This window comes from Gasterosteus aculeatus, chromosome 18, assembly GCF_964276395.1.
Source record: "Gasterosteus aculeatus chromosome 18, fGasAcu3.hap1.1, whole genome shotgun sequence".
Classification (NCBI taxonomy): domain Eukaryota; kingdom Metazoa; phylum Chordata; class Actinopteri; order Perciformes; family Gasterosteidae; genus Gasterosteus; species Gasterosteus aculeatus.
In genome coordinates, this window is record NC_135706.1 from 9022385 (window position 1) to 9040728 (window position 18344).

The 18344-nt window shown below is 42.7% G+C and overlaps 1 protein-coding gene across 9 annotated transcripts in view; it reads right to left on the bottom strand.

Annotated features, from left to right (window-relative positions):
- Window positions 1–18344, bottom strand: part of syne1a (spectrin repeat containing, nuclear envelope 1a) — a 115025-nt gene that overhangs the window by 95529 nt on the left and 1152 nt on the right. For 8 of the 9 annotated variants that reach the window (XM_078093110.1, XM_078093111.1, XM_040159998.2 and 5 more), the window contains exons 1-4: window positions 9339–10881; window positions 7242–7303; window positions 2227–2322; window positions 1499–1582 (exon numbers count right to left, since the gene is read on the bottom strand). In XM_078093110.1, coding sequence (XP_077949236.1) covers window positions 1499–1582; window positions 2227–2322; window positions 7242–7303; window positions 9339–9483 — 387 coding nt within the window. In that variant the 5' untranslated portion in view covers window positions 9484–10881. Of the gene's footprint in view, window positions 1–1498; window positions 1583–2226; window positions 2323–7241; window positions 7304–9338; window positions 10882–18344 lie in introns of those variants that run through there. The other variant, XM_078093108.1, reaches the window with a different exon arrangement.

Genomic DNA, 18344 nt, shown 5'->3' on the forward strand with positions numbered 1-18344 from the left:
TCCAGTCGAGATGAGCGCAGAGAGAGTGATACGGGGAGAGAGAGAGAGAGAGAGCGGCGCACGAAAAGGGAGAAAGAGAGGGCGGTATCTGTTGATATGATGAAGTATTCTATATGATCACACAGAGGGTTATATTACTGTGGTGCCGCAGCACAACAGGCCAGCACATGTTACTACTAGCCACTCCGTATGTGCACAAGCATGGGAGACGAGATTGGGGGCAGGCGCGGGCAGCGTGGGATGGTGGCTGATAAAAATACATGCAAGATACGGTTTTATATTAGAAAACACAGCAGGTCATCCCGGCAACACAATGTTTTGTGTTTTGTGTTGTGTCAGCACACACAAGAATAAGAAATACAGGTAACCATACAACTGTAGTTGTATTTAGGAGTAAGAAATCTGTGTAGTTGCAAAAGGTTTTTATACCAAACATTTTCTTGTTCAAGCTTCTTAAAAGTGCAGGTTTACTGCTTCATGTCATTATTACGTTTAATCGATTAACATCCTTTTGAACCAAATCAACAGATTCATCGCTAATAAAAATAATTGCAGACCTTGTGGACACTATAGCTATACGTTTAAACCTCACAGCTAATGCATTTGTAACAGGGTTCAAATGGTTAAACTGTAAAACATCATAAAACACTTTTCTATGAGGAACATGCTCTAAAATTCATCCTCTAATGCAAAATGTAAATACGGTCTAGACAGACATCAGATTTACACTCAGAAAATATTTACATTCCATTTTTCTACACACAGAATTATGAAGACACACATTCACAGAAAGACATAGACAGCAGAGTGCCCACCAATGTCTCATCTCCAGACTGCAGATTACTGGTGTAGGGTTTATGGTTTTAACCCTGTCACACTTGAGGATGACAAATCAATGTCCCTGCAGACACCAGCTCATGCTTATGTCTTTATTTATGTATATCCAAGGACGGGCTGGGTGGAGCTTCGAAAATGTTTAACTAATCTCACGGAGGGGCAGTTGATGCAGTTGGATGATTACGTCCAAACCCAAATTAGGCATTTCTGGTTGTACGTCTGTCAATGAAGCTGGGAAAATGCAATAATATCACAAAGTGGTTGTGTGTGACCAGCAGTTGTGGTGGATCAGCTCAAGTGTAAAAGTCGTGGTCCAATCACTACATTTTATGGACTTTTTGTTAATTTGTAGGCAAACAAACAAATGAGGGATAATTCAATTTAGATATAACGTAGCAGAAATGTATCAAACCTGCTGTATGAATGCCAGACTTTCTTTGTCATTTATATACAAACCATTTGCAGGGATGTGAAAACAAAGCATAATGGCGTCAGATAAATCAGGGGTGTGTAAAGGTGGACAGAGTACGAGGCAGAGACGAAGGAGAAACAGGCCACACAAGGTCAGGATTCAATGTCTGCACCCACAGGGCAGCAGCTGAGCAAGGAGAGCAGCAGAAGGAGAAAAAAAAAACATAAAAAGAAGGCCCTGAACTCTTACCTTCCTTCCCTGAAGGAAGTTTAGAGCTGTACCGACGTTGGCGACCCAGTGGATCCTCTTTAGCTTCTTCCCTGGCTCACATGGCTGGAAGGAAAAAGAACAACGGAGATGGGGAGAAAGAAATAGTGAGAAAGATTAAAGATAGTGTGGATAAAACTAAACAGCACAATAGAAAAGAAGATGTATGGGACTTATAGTGGGAGAGCACACTTGGTACAACACAGACAATATTTGATTCTGATATCAGATTTTGTCCTTTAATTGTTTTAATGTATTTGTGTTAGTTAATAAAGTGAGAAAAAAACAAGAGGTCCAATCAGAGATGTATTTGACTACAAACAGCCGGATCAATAGGACATGGGCAGCTTGGACCTAAGGCAACACAGGCCAAGGTAAATCCTCACCCTGTGTGTGTGTGTGAATGTCTATAATGTAAACTATGATCTGTCCTTGTTAATCTGGGCTTTTCGATTCAATTCAAACATCTAAATAAAAGCCGATCAATACACATTTCTATGCAATTGTGGCTCGGTTCCCATGTACTGTGCTAATAGCTTTGGAGCTCTTTTGAGATTTGCAGCAGCAGCACCACCGTCTATTATTCTATGTGAGAAAAAAAATCTCTCTTTTATTGAACGAGTCTGTTCCGTTTTATATTGGATCCAGTTCAAATTGATTTCGAGGGGGGGGATTAAAAAATATGCAGTATAAATGACCGTGAAACTCACCAGTTTATGTCCAGAAAGGATTTCCAGCAAGGCCAACAGCATCACGCCATCTTTGATGTCCTCAAACAGGTCCGTCACCACCAGCGGAGGGACACGCTACATAAGTAAACAAGCATACCCATGAGAATACATTGCGTAAACGTTTATAGACTTTTAACAATATGTGAAAACAAGCCAAATAGACATTACGTAGTGCCAGTGGGAAAGGAACAATTTTTATTCTGTACAAAACTCATTTCTTAATAGGTGCATGGGTATAATTAGCTGCGTAAAGTCACTGTTTAACTTTCGTCGCCATAAACTCATACAAAGGATTCTCAGTTTTCATGGAATGCTAAACCTTGGGGTTTAAGTCTTAAAAGCTCTTGCAATGTACGAGAAAGCCAAGAGGAGTTTTTTCCCCAACATTATCCTACTCTAAGTAGCACATCTTATAAATAAACCAAAATACAATAAATGCATTACACTGTTAGACGTTAATTTCAACATATGTTTATCTTTTAAAAAATCCTCGAAGAAAACTTCAAGCCTGAAATATTCCTGACGGAGTCAGACAAGCAGAGGCTCAGCAGGCTCTGAATGGGGTCCTCAAATCCTAAAATATGCTGATGATTTCAAACAGTATCCCTCTCATTGACTTCCTTCCTGACCCGACACAGACTTCTAGACTCGGGGAAATCCACATATCTCTGTTGCTTGCCAGCGCCACATCAAGGATTTCTCTTAAAGCACAGTCACATGCTGGGGCTGAGGAGAGGTTTAGAGGGGTGTGTGTGTGTGGGGGGGGGGGGCACTCATACGAACCAGCCATTCACAGGGAGATTAGTGGCAAAAGGAGTGAAGGAGAAAGAGAGAGACGGCGTAAGCAGAGATGTATGCCTAAGGATGTCTGTGTGGCGTAGGGCAAATGGAGTGTGTGTGGTGAAAAAGGCAGAAACGTACAATCCCCCAACATGGTGGATTAACTAGAGGGGGATAATTGAGGAGAAAGAGCATCGGCAAGAGAAATGATAGAAGGCAAAGGGAAAACTCACGTCTTTCAAAATTAATTACCAAATACAGCAGCTCTTTTTGCTAATTCCTCTTCTAATGTCATATCAGGGTTTTGCATATTAGAATATCCAGCACTTGTACCCCATCACGACGTGACTGAAGAAATACTTACAAAGACGCCTTCAAAGGGATCGATTATGCCATGAGCTAATTGAAGATAAATTTACCTATTTGTTCACTATAATCCAAAAGCTAATGAGGACATTTCTGACTAATTACAAAATGAGAAAGTAATATTCATTTCCTCTGCTCAGCCAAAAAATGAATCAAGGTCTTAATGTGCTAATTACATATGAGAGTCTGGGGCATAATTGATTGTGAGTTTCGGGAAGTAAGTTTCGGGATGTGCGTCTGTCTGTGCTCTCTTGTCACTCCTCTGGTACACTTTGCACACTGGATTCCAAAAGATCCACAACATATAAGACAGAGGAAGGGGGGAAACCGAGAGAAGAACGGAAGTATTCACGGACGGTTTCATTTTGAATTGCAATCTAGTTTAAAAAAATAATTGACACCAGACGCCTCTCATGCAAATCATTAGGGTAAAGTTGTTTGCAAGTTTCTGAATGGGTTCAATTCATTTGTAAGTAAATTGCAGCAATGTAAATTTCTTTTACATTTTGAAAATCAAGAGTAATCGTTTTTTAATTTGCTAAAATCCTGCATAATCTTAAATACTTTTGGCAGTTAACTAGAAAGACATCACATGGAAATGGCTGCTGACAAACCCAGCAACAAAGGACGGCTTGACTTCTATTCGTCTACATGGCAAAACTGTTGGAAAATATTTTACAGCATGAGCGTGCTGACATTTGGTAATGCGCACTAAACACAAAGTACAGCTTAGGCTTTGTCAGTAGTTGCAGGTGTTTTGTCACAAACCCAAAACTTCCAAATTCCAAATTTGACCCTGTAGTGGAGTGAGATGAAAAGCGAGAGAATCACCAGAGTTTTTACAATTTACCACAATTGAAACATAAATGTGGTGTACTTATTTTAACAACTTTCGAAGAGAAATATAATTTATATCACCAAATGACCAAATCAGTTCTTTAATAACACATACTACGCATCAAGAAGTGCCGGGTCTGACTTTAGTGAGCATCCCTGTCCTGCCCCACAGCAGAAAGGGGGGGAGGGAAGTAAACATCGAAAGAAGAGCTTCTCCTCGCTGCTGCTTCGGTAATCTCTAAGAACACTTGGTTCACTGATTGCTGTACTGAGTCGGTTTGCCTGAGTGACGAGGAGACCTCAGCCGCTCACCGCTGGTCACTGGGTAATTAAGCTTCAACCTTCTCAGAAAGGATTTGTCAAAATGGAAAATTGGGGCCCTCTCACTGAATTCCCCCCCATTTCACTCCACTGCAGCGCGGTGTGTAATTTTAGAGCCAGATTCTTACACGAGAACCAACGTTCTACTATTCCGAGCATTATATCCTGCAATACACTATACATGTTAACGCAGGTTCACAACAACCCCTATTTAAATGAAGGAAACAACAAAAGTACTGTTTCACTGCTTTTATAGTTCATACCTCTGGTCTATAACAGGTGACTTAATTTGGTGAGTAATGAGAGTCATTCATCTTATGTATAAATTCCCAGCACCAATACATCCTCTCGTTGAAACTCTTTGTCGGAGCTCATACGACTTCTTTTGTTAAACCTGTGGAGTGGAAAAGTATGGGGGAGGGGAGGGATCGTGAAAGGAAGCCCTCGTGTCTCAACTCACCTAACGATTAATCACATACCTTTAGGCGCTGAATTAAAGACCTGTGATAACAGCAGTGGGCTAATCATCTGCGTAGCCAAGGGCATGATCTCTCCTTCTGAAAGCAGAACCGAGCTAAGCTTCTTCCCTCTCTCTATGATCCGGACCGTCTCTCTTACACATTTCTGTCTTTTCAAAAGAGTATTTACACATTTGAGGTGCCGCTGTTTTAGTAATTTATGGTTAACGGAATGACATTTTAAAGAAATACACTGATTACAACAGATCCTGAGCACCTCCCTCCCCCGACCCCACGTTTCACTCAACACACCGGGTCTACAGCCCGAAAAATGGCCTTGCGTCGTCACAAAGTTCTCCGTACCTTTACCAAGCTGCCATGACGACCATGACATTTTTGAAGACAAATATAAGCCAATCAGTGTCACTACGGCAACGGCAGACTCCGGGTGAAAGGGTAAGCAGTTTCACGATGGTCGAGGAGAGCGAGTAATTTCATCAACAAGGTAGAGAGGGAAGCGTCTCTTCACTCTTCTGATGGACAGGTGTGATAGTATCACTTATCTATTGATTTGTTCAATTAATCAAAGTGAATCTTAATGGAATTCAAATTAAATTTCCTTGAGCTTGAGGTTTATTGCAGAAAGAATTGTACTAAGAATTGGGTTTCAGTTTCAGGACTGATGGTCCATGTTTGAGCTTCTAACGCTGTCGGCTCAGCCATTGCCATTGTTAGGCGCTGTGGAGAGGCAATAGGCAGGCAGTCCATTTCTAATTCAGCCCATTTAAGTTAAAAGAATAGTTAGAGATTCAGATTTTTTTCCCTTCTTGCTGAGAGTAACATGAAAAGGTCGATGCCGTGCCATGTTGTAGTTTCACGAGAGGTTATGTTCCGGACGATTTCTTGTCTTGGAGCAGCTCCCGGATTCCAGCCGAGAAATAGTTTGACACAAAAGCTGCCGTGAAAATGCACGTTATCATTTTTGAATAACAAAGATGTGTTAATTAGTAAGAATTAAAGGCCACCCATTTTCAGTCTTTAGGCTAAGCTCAGATGCTGCATCCAGAGTCTACTCTACCATCTGCATGTTTACCATGCAGACGGTAGAGTGGTAATAATCTTCTCATTTAACTCTCCGCAAGATATCAAATAATTGCCTTTTGCAAAATCTTGAACTATTCCTTTACTATTTAATCTGTTTGAGGAATCCCTCAACCTAATATGCCTCTAAATCCTTACCATCTTTCCCTAATCACACAAACCCCAACATTTTCAGTGACCATGAAATAGCAAAAAGACTACTAGCTCTGGAGCATCAATAATTACTTGATAAATAAACTATGTGCTTCCATAAATGTTATAAAAAATTAAAGGAATTTAAGTATTGGGCTGTTTGTAATTTTCTGCTGGCACAGTCCTGAGACATGATATTTAATATTACGCCACGGTTGTTTCCCTCCTGAGTGGTTTTCAAATGAATTTTCTGCTCCATGTCCCCGTGGTTCAAGGCCTGCACAGCTGTCGTAATCGAATAGGAAACCTTGAAAGCAGCGTTGCGGATTGAAATAACGCTTAATTGTGTTGCACTGTGCCATATTTGCCTTGTCCGCCCGTTCTTGACACACTATTCAAGCAGTGATGGGTTAAATTGTGGAGCCTAATGCGGTATAATATAAAAATGACACGCATGCAATGGCCCACTGGCATGCAGCTGCATCAAGTGTAATTGTTTAGTGTAAGTGACAGATATACTGCGGTCCAAGCTCATGAGGAGGTAAATGAAATGCAGACTTCAACTAGAAACTTATCTTGAACCATCTAAATTGGCCCAAATTGAGATAGAAGGCTCACAGGTTACTAAGACTTAAATCATTGACAGTAGCTCGCAGGGAAAAACAGATATACAGTGTATTAAATGCCGCGATGTAAAAGCAATAATTAGAGTGAGAGTAAATCCTTGCTACAAGCTATGTGAGATGGGAGGTAAAAAAAGTAATATGAAAGGCATGCGAGTCAGAATGACTGTGGTTGTGTGTGGTCTTAGCTGGCACAGTCCGTCCCACCCCCCCCCCGCCCCAGAGAGCAGAATGGATGGAGCAAAGAAGATGAAAGGGATTGGAAATGGAAAAGCAATGAGACAGATACGTTTACATCCACACTCACCAGCACCAGTGTTTGTGAACGGGTACACACAATGCTGGCAGCAGCAGTGGGAATCAACTTGACTCTTACCTTTGCCAAGTGGGAATTGATCCATTTTGTGAATGTCCTTTTCTGCACAGCCTCCTGCTCATCTGTAAATCAGAGCCCAATGCACCATTATCAGTCACATGTTTAACAATGAGGGGATTTAAACATAATCTTCTCATTGTCTATTGTTTTGAGACTTGATTGGGTTTTCAGAGCAGGTTGGCAACCCTAATTAACTTTTATATTATTGCTAGTCAGTCTCACGTGTCTGAACGCAGTCACACCACATCACACCACATCACACCTCACACTGATGTAGTAAGAAAAGGCTTTTGACATTTAAAGATGACATTTTGCCTGGCTGGACAAAGAAATCCTGCCCTCAAAAATGCCCCTTAGATGATAGAAGGGCAGTGGTTCCTTCCTATGTAACGACATGCATCTCCGCAATAATCTCTAAGAGGATGCTATTCACTTCTGCACACTGTCCAAGCATGCAATCTGTTGCTACAAAACTAACACACACACAAACAAAGCCGGTCGAATGTACTGATTTAGCTACATTGAAGGCAGGACATTGTGGTGGCTACAGTGACAAACCCACATTGAGTAAAGGCACAATCAATAGCATTGGTGTCTGTTAAAATAGCCACTTAACCTAAATGACAAAATGAAAACAGAAATCAAACCTCATCTTTTTCAAATGTGCAAAATAAATATCAAAATATAGTACAAAAACAAACATACACACACACACACACACACACACACAGGCAAACATAGAATAGAAGCGTTAAAGTGTACATGTGTGTTCTGCAGGTATAAACGATGTAATCTTTCCATCCCGATTCCCTTTTGACACCAAAATTCATTGTTGCCTGCAGCCCACGCAATAATAATTGGGACTTTTGCGACGGTTACATTAGTAATTGAACAATTCATGTCCAGCTGACACATGCATCCCATTATAACGTACACAAACCAAAGGTTGGATTGCCCGGGACTCTTAAGGATCCGATCACGTACAGTGACTGACAGATGTGACAATGTTTTGTTCTGTCCCGTCTGCGCCACAGAGCAATATCCTCCAGATAAGCACATTATCAGTGAGAGGGGACGTCTGACACAGTGCTTTTCTTCACCTTAATGAAATATGCTGACGGCTTGATTACACTCAAGCTGGTTAGTGTGTCACTAGGTATCGTGGGCAGGAGTCAAGGGGAAGGGGTGTGTATGCATCAGAGGGGAGGGAGGGGGGGAGGGGGATTTGTTCAACCATAATGCAGATACATTCATACAAAGTCATATGTGAGCAGGTCCCTGTTCTGTAAATTAATCCTTTGATGGGGGTCCAGGAGTGATGAAATATTCATGCTCGGTAACATTGGATGAGAATGAGAAAGCTTTAGCCCCCTTATTCCGGAGCAGGAGCATGTGTGACAGAGGACTGAACGAGCGTGGTGCCAGCCTCTCGCTCTCAGGGACGAGGTGACTTTGAACTACGCGCACACACGCACACACACACACACACACACACATACACACACACACACACACACACACCGCACTTAAACACACACCCACATTCTTCCAATATCACAAAGGCAAACAGCCGTCCCCAGCAACCAGGCCTCAAAGCAGTGTTTCAACACACCTGATTACCTTCTCTGCTAGTGTGGAACCATCATTGGTCTCTAAGAAACATTGCAGTAAAGTCTCTGGCCGCCTGATCTAATCTATCAGACGGTGAGACAGAAAGCTGAATGCATGGTGTCTAAATACAGATGAGCAGACAGAAGGACCACCGAAGTGTCAAAAACAGAGATGCAAAATGGTCTGCAGGCTCCGAGCTCAGCAACCTCTGCGCACACACTCTGCCAGAGTGGAAACGCCCCCCCCCCCCCCCCCCACACTCCCCACCCCATGTTTCACTCAACACACCGTATCTACAGCCCTAAAAATGTCCCCTGCAGGGAACTTTTAGTAAGAAAATGACACTCGCATAGGCACATCCAGTCCATACTGCAGTGCCATGCTAAATCAAACACACACACACACACACTGTGAGCATGCCTTCATTTTCTCACACTCTCCATCTCAATAGTGGACACACATTGGCGCACACTCCGTCCCACTTACCGCGGAGGTAGTGAAAGAACCCCGTCACCAGGTTGAGGGATGTGGTTTTTTTCGGGGAGCCTTCGCCCGCTGTTCTCCGTGCCATCCTGAACCCCGAACTACACCAGGAATCCTGCCCGCTCTCATGAGGACACGAAGAGGACATTCACGGCAACCTTCGCGAGACGCTGTACTTGCCCTTGCTCCTGCCCTTGCTGCCTCTCTTCCTTTTTCAGGGGGACGCTTCTTTGAAGAGCTCCCTGGAACGCTCGACCTCTGAAAAATGACAGCGGTGGAACTGTTGCTCTGAGTCAAACCCCGGACGAAGGTTTCACCCTCCTGGTCTCCTTTCGTTTCGCTGTCCTCCGTCCTGTCCTGCGGCAGCAGGCTGCCGACTCAGTCAGACTGAGTGTTTTTCCTGCCTATTAAGCAGCTTTAGAGTGTAATGTGAGTGTACGCATGAGACTGTGTGTGTATGTGTGTGAGGGAGAGCAGTGCAGTATCGGCTTGCCTTCGCATCAATCTTTCTTGCTTAGTCCCGTTCTCCCTCTCTTTTTCTCCCGCTCACTCTCTCTCTCTCTCTCTCTCTGTATCGTTCCCTCCCACGTTCATTCTCTCTCTCTAAATTTCTCACTGTAGGCTGCGGGAACAATCCACTTCCCTCCATTGGCCGGCCAATCAGAGTGCGTGGGAATGAGTGATGTCACAGGAGCCCCGTGCTGATGAGGAGGGTGGTGGGTGGGTTGAAGGGTAGAACAGGTTAGGAGGAAAGGAAGTGTGAGCTCTACTCTGACTGCACACACAATGTTCAAACACAATATCGGGACAGAAATGCATCTCTCTCTCTCTCTCTCTCTCTCTTTCTCATCCACACAGATACCATGCAGTGTTGGAGGCTTTCAACTCTCTACTCTTTAGAGCCTGCAGGAGCTGCCCATCTGATCTGCTACTGTAGCATCTTCAAAAGGGATCTGCTTTCGTCTGAAACAGCCGTCACCTACAGTAGATCTGTTTCTCCCAGGGAGAGAGGGCTGTATTGAAAACAATAGAACAGAGGTGAACAAAATATCTGAGGATTTGAGGTTTGTGTGTTTGTGTGTTTGTATGAGGTTTGTGTGTGGTCTGTATTGCAGCAGAAATTATGCCACTGCTTGTAAATTCGTCATCAAAGCAAGCACACAGCTGACAATGGCAGTATTGTTCACTCAATAATTTTGAATTCAGCACCCAAAGACACTACAACTGCAAGGGTTATTAGAGTGGTTACTAGGAACTGCTCAGGCAAAGAAACTCCCCCAACCCCCTCCAGTGCTGCAGTAAAATTACATCGGGAAATACTAGTGGTACTTGCAGTACTTGAACCTCTTCTTTTCACTGTCTGATTTCTAGCTCCGTTTCTGTCTAACCTATGCTCCCTCTTAGTCAGTCTGTCAATTTCCTCACATCTTGCCCCTTATATTCTCAAACACACGTGGAAACACAGACTCTCACACACACACACACACACACACACACACACACACACACACACACACACACACACACACACACACACACACACACACACACAAGATTTGGCAGAGTAAAAAACATTCGGTTCTTCTTTGAAACCAGATTCAGAGAGCAATTTTGCGGTGGAATAGCCTGGTGGGTCTTATATCACCCTTATAGATGAAAGGACCATTCATCATTTGTGTGATTTTCCCTTTTGTTCTTTGGGTCCCCCCATAAGGGATTTTAATTATGAAAGTCATCAATAACCAATGGCAGCTGTCATCCGCTATCTGTCTGCTGATAATCACACGGCTGACACTCCTCCCTTTAACAGCCCTGAAACTGGCCACCATAATGCCATCGTGAGCCTACTCCACAGACCTGTCTTTGAAAGGAATGTGTGTTTTAAATGTAAAGTGCGATCACTGTGTATGTGCCTGAGCGTGTTTATGTGTGTGCAGCTATAATAGATGGACTGAGCGCAAGAGTTTCAAAGAAATAATCCCGCAGCCTTGCTTTTTTAAATATTTACATATACATAGCCTTTAAGCGCACACTCACAATGCCTACTCAATCATATTACTTAAGACCAGAGTACAAAAATGTATGTTTTCTTTGTGCAGCCCACATTAAACTGTAAACTGTAAATGTAAATAATGGATCAGACAATAATGGACAATAATCCCTTGCAAAATGTGTTATTCCAGTCTCCACGTTTTGTAAGGTTTCAGCTGTTTTATTTCTGATCAATTAAATCAGGGATTGAAGGGAACTATCCAAGGTGCTGAAACTGTCAATGAGAATCATTTTAGCCCCATAACGGATTTGGTTTAATACAGTACATTTACATGGAAGCAACAGAAAATTAGAAATCAATTACAGATTAATGGGACTCCAAATAGTCCAATAAAACAACATGCAATGTATATGTTTGAGAGATATTTTACCAGCTGTGCAGCAGAAAGCTGAACTTCCCTGGTGAGCTAAACTGTTTAGAAAAACAACCCCGGGACAAAATCAAGACAAGATGGTGAGGATTCATGGGACTTATTAGGTCTCACCATGGGAGTTGGATGAAATGCAGGGCGGGCAGGTGCATTCTCACAAACACACAAACACACACACTAAACATCTGATAAAAAAACAGGAATGTTTTCTCTGCTACTGTATGTGCAAGAATAAACCAATAATCTCCTTTAGGCTGCAGTCCTCAAGGGTGTTGCAAGAGAGAAATGAGGGAGATAAGGGGGGTGTTGGTTGGAGGCTTAAAACAGACTGAACCTCAGCTGGTCTTGATCCCCAATGGGGCCACTGGCAGCCATTCAAAACATCAGACCCTCTCTGAGGTTATCGAGGTCGGAAGCGGGTCGGCCCCTGGCACTCACACAGGTATGGCTGGACGGGAGGAACATCCTCTTTTCACCCGTTAAAAGGAAAAACAAACAGCCTACTGGAGGATAGACTAACGCCGTTTCTGCTCATACTGTACTCTGTTCACCCCGGGGATATTTGGGTTTCTTTCTGAGCAGCCAAGACTATTTCTATTCAGCCACTTGAGTGTATAGAAACACAGCGCCACCTAGTGGGTAAGTACAGATTGAAGTATGCAAAGCTCTCTTTATAAGTGTCTGGTCTAAGGTACGGTGCAGAGAGAAGAGCAGACAACACAGGAAAAATCTCAGCTTTTACAATCCAGCCTCCTCGATGAACCATGAGCCTTTTTGATTTCTCTTAATCTACTGATGACTCCACAAGTCATTATGGTCTAGCAGAAATGGAATGGCGCTGCACACATAATGCACAAGGTTACACATTCTGCTCGAAAGCATTCATTTATTAATGCATTAATTAATTACATTATATTTATATCATTCAAGCCGGCGGACATATGAATTCCAACAGGAGCATGGAGGCATGAATAGCTCCACTGAGTCCCGATGGCCATGTTGACACCTTGCTGCTGTACGAGATCCTGCTACACTCCTATAGAGGTAATGCATTTTTTTCCTCAAAATAAGAGGCCATTTAAAGCTATCATGTACTAAATGGATGTCTTTGTGTGCACTACAGGGGCAGCCTGTATTTGCTTGATACAAAACACATTCACAAGCACACACCCAACACACGCAGAAACACATTTATTGACACGGTAATTTGACAGGTTTTGGAGCTTTTCTGCCCCTCGACTCCCCCCACCCCCCAAAAAGCTTCTTCATCCACTTTCTGATTCCGGCGCTTCTCTTTCACCCCAACAATTCCTAATTTAAAAAACCCTCCTCAGCACTTCCGCCGGAGTACTTTCACCCTAACACTCAATAACACCCTCAGCACATCCACTCGAACCTTACACTCCTATTCAGCCTCTCCATCCGCCATCCCACCTCATTGACAGCACATTTTTACCAGTCCCAACATAAGTGCCGAGACGGAAGTCCAAATGCCAGCCCATTAGCATAGCTAATTACATTTCAGTAATAATGAACCATATTAAAGAGAGTAAGAAGGGGGGAACAAGTCAAAGTGATTATCAAAACAACCCCTTTCCTCTCTCAAGCACCATCACTCCCCTTTCAGCACCAGATGTGCAGAGAAGACATTCTGCCTGTAACAAAAATGTCCAAATATCAGCGTTCATTACAGCCAGGCCACTGATACGGGGATTTCAACACCTGCAGTACTGACACAAAAAAGGAATTTCTTTTATGTAAAAAATAACAAATAGAAGACCGTGTTGTACAAATAAAATAAAATACAAAAATCCAACATGAAATTAAAAAAAAGATAAAGATATGTAAACATTTTAATGATATAGTTTTGCCTCATCTATGAAAGGAATGATGCAGAAAACCCCGCAAATACTATGATGTGTCAGAACACACCGAGTTACACCGTGATTTATGTGGATTTGAGCTGCAATTTCCATCCTCCTTTTCAGGGACCCTTTTGTCAGGTAAATTCAGTTAAACTGAACAAAACCACATTTTACCACTATACAAAAAGCGACACAGTGAACATGAGGCAGATACAAAGCATCTATTCCAGGGGAGCTACCAGGGGTCACATCAAAACGCCACTCAGTGGCACTAAGAGCATTACAGAGACTCAATTTGGCTTTGAAAAAATATTTTTAGCTCAGTGTTTCTCTACTGCTCTCTCTATGAATGTGTGTGTGTTTGTGTGTGTGTGTGTGTGTGTGTGTCTGTGTGTGTGAGCGCAGGAGTGGGTCAGACAGTCTAAGCTCTTTATCCAGGTTCAGTGGCCCGCCACACACTATAGGGAGAAGGAAAGTGAAAGGACCGGCGTCAGCACAACTAAATAAATCACTGTGGCCAGAGCAGTAAATTCAGTTAGGGGTCTTTGCTGTGAAATAAAAAATACTGACTGGAAGCAGAATCATCTACAAATGATTGTTTGACGCTTGTGTGTATTTGCTCTTATTCAGCTGGGGGCATTTTCTGTCTTACTAAGAATAAATCTGAATAATCTTTACAACCAGCATATGTATTCCTCTTTCCTTCCTAAAAACACCCACCTGTCCTGTCAGTAATACAGTTGAGGCATTATTCACATACTTTGAATTTCCTAAACACGCCTGAATGCTCACATTTTCTCACTAAACGTTTTTGAATTATTAAAAAGCTGGACACAGAGTTTGATGTGTCAGGTGGCTGGTTATGTTTGTTTGTCGGCAGCGGGAGCCTTAGTGAGAGATGTCAGCATGCAGCACAATGGGAATTTCATAGTCCCAGTTTTCCATAATAGGTAAATGAAAATGGACCATGGACTCCCTCCCAGCAGTAAATAATGACACAAAATAAGTGGAGAGCTGAGAAAATGTATTTTTTTAAAGGGATATTTAGAACAAAAGTTGGGTTTTATTAACATGATAAAAGAGTAAAGAAAAGGTTCAGTCCAGCTTTAGTCCACTATAAATGTTAATGCTCTATTCAGTGAGAGGCAGCTTATATGAAAACATCTAAAGCTGTGGAAAACCCAAACCCATCTGGTACTCCAAGCAGATTGAATTAAAATTACTTATTTCACTACTGACTCAGGTATGCTGATTTAATCACATTCTTCTGGCCAGCTGACCCTCTCAGAGGTCACAGCGTCACCGTCTGACCTCTATTTAAAAACCTTCGAGTGCTAAATGGACCGCCAGAGGCAGAAGTCTCCACTGAAGGAAGAAAAGGTGTCTGTGGATGAAAGATAAGCACATGCACGAGACTCAAAGTAATTCAGACAGAGGCGGAATGCGTTTCAGGGTCACGGGCTGAGGTGTGAGGATTTTATCTGTGAGGACATTGTTCTGCACGTCCGTCAAAACTATCTGATGCTTCAATCTGACAGAATCGGGGCCGTTACAGCGGAACTTTGCTCCGTGTTAATGGTCCATACCGGTTCCACGGTGCCTTAAATTGTCCATAATGCCTGCAAAACATCCTTTCATTATATTGGAATACACCTTGACCTTCATGAAGGTGTGATCTTTAAAAGAGGGTTGAAAGTAGATAAAGGCGGGCCCACGCTACATATTGGATGGGTGGGCCCTGTGTGACCTTATCTCACAACTTGTCACTCAAACCTTCACTGACTGATCTGATGAGCAAAGGAAGCTGTCACTGAGACACTAGCATGAACTTACCACAATAAACACCTCTCGGTATACAGACACACACACACACACACACACACACACACACACTTTATCACACATTATGTCCTGTTGCAGTAACAGAAGCTGAACAAGACGTGGCCAATAAGCCCACAGGGCGAAGAAAAAAATCCTGTGCTGGCTGTCATGCGACTGCCTCTATGGCAACAAGTCATAAACACAATCTGGAAAGACAGAAAGAAGCAGCAGAATAAATAACTCTGCAGCTCTATCCCACGCTGTCCCTGCTGCCACAGTTCTGAGGCTGCAACTAAGTAATGGCTTCATGTTAACGGTCTGGCCTTGAAGGCTCGGCCCATGTTTGTTTAACCATCTAGGTGAAACTGCTGACTCCCAGAAGTATGATATGGAGGGGGGGGGAGAGGGGGGCATCAAAGCTATTTTTAACCCCATGTGTTTTATTTGTGTGTGTGTGTATGTGTGTGTGTGTGTGTGTGTGTGTGTGTGTGTGTGTGTGTGTGTGTGTGTGTGTGTGTGTGTGTGTGTGTGAAGCTGTTTTACCCAGAGCCGCGGACGATAAATGGTGGTGTCAGAACTAAACAGGAGGCTGGCAGGGCTCAAGGTGACCGTCTGCTTGGTCCTTCCTTGGCTGCGGCCGAACCATAATGTCGCCCCTGGCAACAGGATGTCACCCTGGAACTGTGCCAACGTGAGGATTTGTGCCAGTCCCACCAGCAATCAGGAGCTTAAAAACGTGTGTGTGTGTGTGCTGTCTCTGTTTTTCTCTCAATCCCTCCCTACTTCCCTGCTTTACCGCTTTCTTTCTTATTTCATCCATCAATATGCTGCCGACTGCCTTTGCTCTCTTTTTTCACCGTTCTTCCTGCCCAGCATCCGCTTTGATCAACAATTACAGAAAGTGACAATAGAAAATTGCATTGCCAAGCATAATACAATACGCAAAGCTATATTGTTTGAGAAACTCAATCTGCTGCAATGTCCTTCTGAATTATTGGATCAAAAGCCAATTGCAAGTATAGAATAGCACATAGACTACTCTCACAAAACTCACACAGAGACTCGGCAAAGTCGTCCGCGTGGTGAGATAGCAGTTGGTAGAACCCAGAGGTGTGGGTGGGAATGAACGCGAGGAATTGAAATAGGAAAAACGATGCATTGCTTTTCTCATTAATGAGAGACAACAAAACGGGCAAATTCCACAGCATATGGAGGAGTTCAGGCTGGGAGGTGTTCAAAGCGAACTCCGCGTTCTCTACCATATGGTGTCACTAATTGCTGTTTTTTTCCCGCTGCAAAATAGAGGTACACCAAAAGAGACGGTTAAAAGATGAAAAGCACCAACCCATAACTGGGGCAAAAGTTTTGATGTCGCGCTGAGTGGTTACTTACAGCTTCTAAATTGAGCCTGAGGGGTGTACAGTTTATTTCATAGTTGCTGGTGATTTGTGGAAGCGGCTAATTTGAGAACATCATCTCAAGAGAGGAGGAACAATATATGCTAATTTTATCAGGCTTTAAAATACATAAATAACTGTATTGTATTACCTTTATCTGACACTCCAGTGTTTAGAAATAAGATCATATTGAGGTTCACGGATAAAGTGAAAATAACATGTCAATGCAGTCAATTTGCGAACACATATCCCACTGGAGAATTACTAGCTAACCATGGGAAGTGAATAGCAAGCCACCCTGAACAAAGGGGACATTGATTTAATTTAGAGATCTAATTTGCCACAAAGCTCATGTCTACCTAAAGAAGCACTGCACGATACCAAAGACAACAAACACATGCTCATGATAGCCTTAAATTAGCTCATATTATGTTCTCTTTGGTGTTTCTCTTTGATTCAGACAGAACACGTTGATGATATCATCACAGGTTCAGCGCTCGTCTCCCAGGAGACTGATGCAAACCAGAGGTGTGGTGGACTCATTTTATATGGCAAAATGAGTGATTTGTATGAAAAGGAAAACATTGCTGAAATAAAGCTAATCAGATGACACCACAGGACGCATGTGAGACGTGTACATCTCTACTCGATACTACAAGCACGCCATTTAATAGCCTTTATATTCTCTGTTGTTCGGGCAAATGTTTAAGCAGTACTTTGGACCCTCAATCCATCCTTCCGTAAGCATCACCACGGCAACAAGACCATTATTATCTCAAAGGCTTGTATGACACCAGACAGTGAGAGTAAAGCAGGAAAGAGACCGTTTGTGATGTAATTAGATGATGTGGACGGACCCTCGTCCATAGTATTTTTGTCACACAAGCCACAGTTGGGACAGAGCGGCTTCATTTATGTAATTTAGTGTCTTGTAGTGTTAAATGATAGTCCTGAATTTATGCATAATTACTACATATTCTGCATAGATTAAATATTACGCAGCTTCCAAAAAAAAAACACTATTTTTTTGTGTGTGAATTATATCCTTATTCATAAATAATAGTTGTTCGGCAGTGCAATGTGATAAATCATCTGATTCTCTGATCGGTCCTTGCACAGGAGAGACATCTTCTGGGGGAGCTTCTAAAATTAGATCAATCGGTGTGCACCAACACCTGCACACAGTGATGCAGAGGAGCCACGTGGCTGCTGATGCTGTTCTCAGCTTTCACAGAAACTGCCACCTCAGAAGCCACACAGGGAGCAGCCATGTTGGATCCCAGTTCCGGTGTCAGCTGACTTTCCTGCTACTTTGCAAGTATCATAAATCTTATCATGAGGGATGTATGACGCCACACAGGGATACATTGTTGTATGGTGGTGAAACGGCTAAGAAAAAATACACGCTCTTTGTTTGACTTGCAGGAAAATGAAAAACATGAAAAAATATTTAGATCTGCTGCAAATACGGTGTTCAAATGAAAGAAATAGTTAGAACAGAAA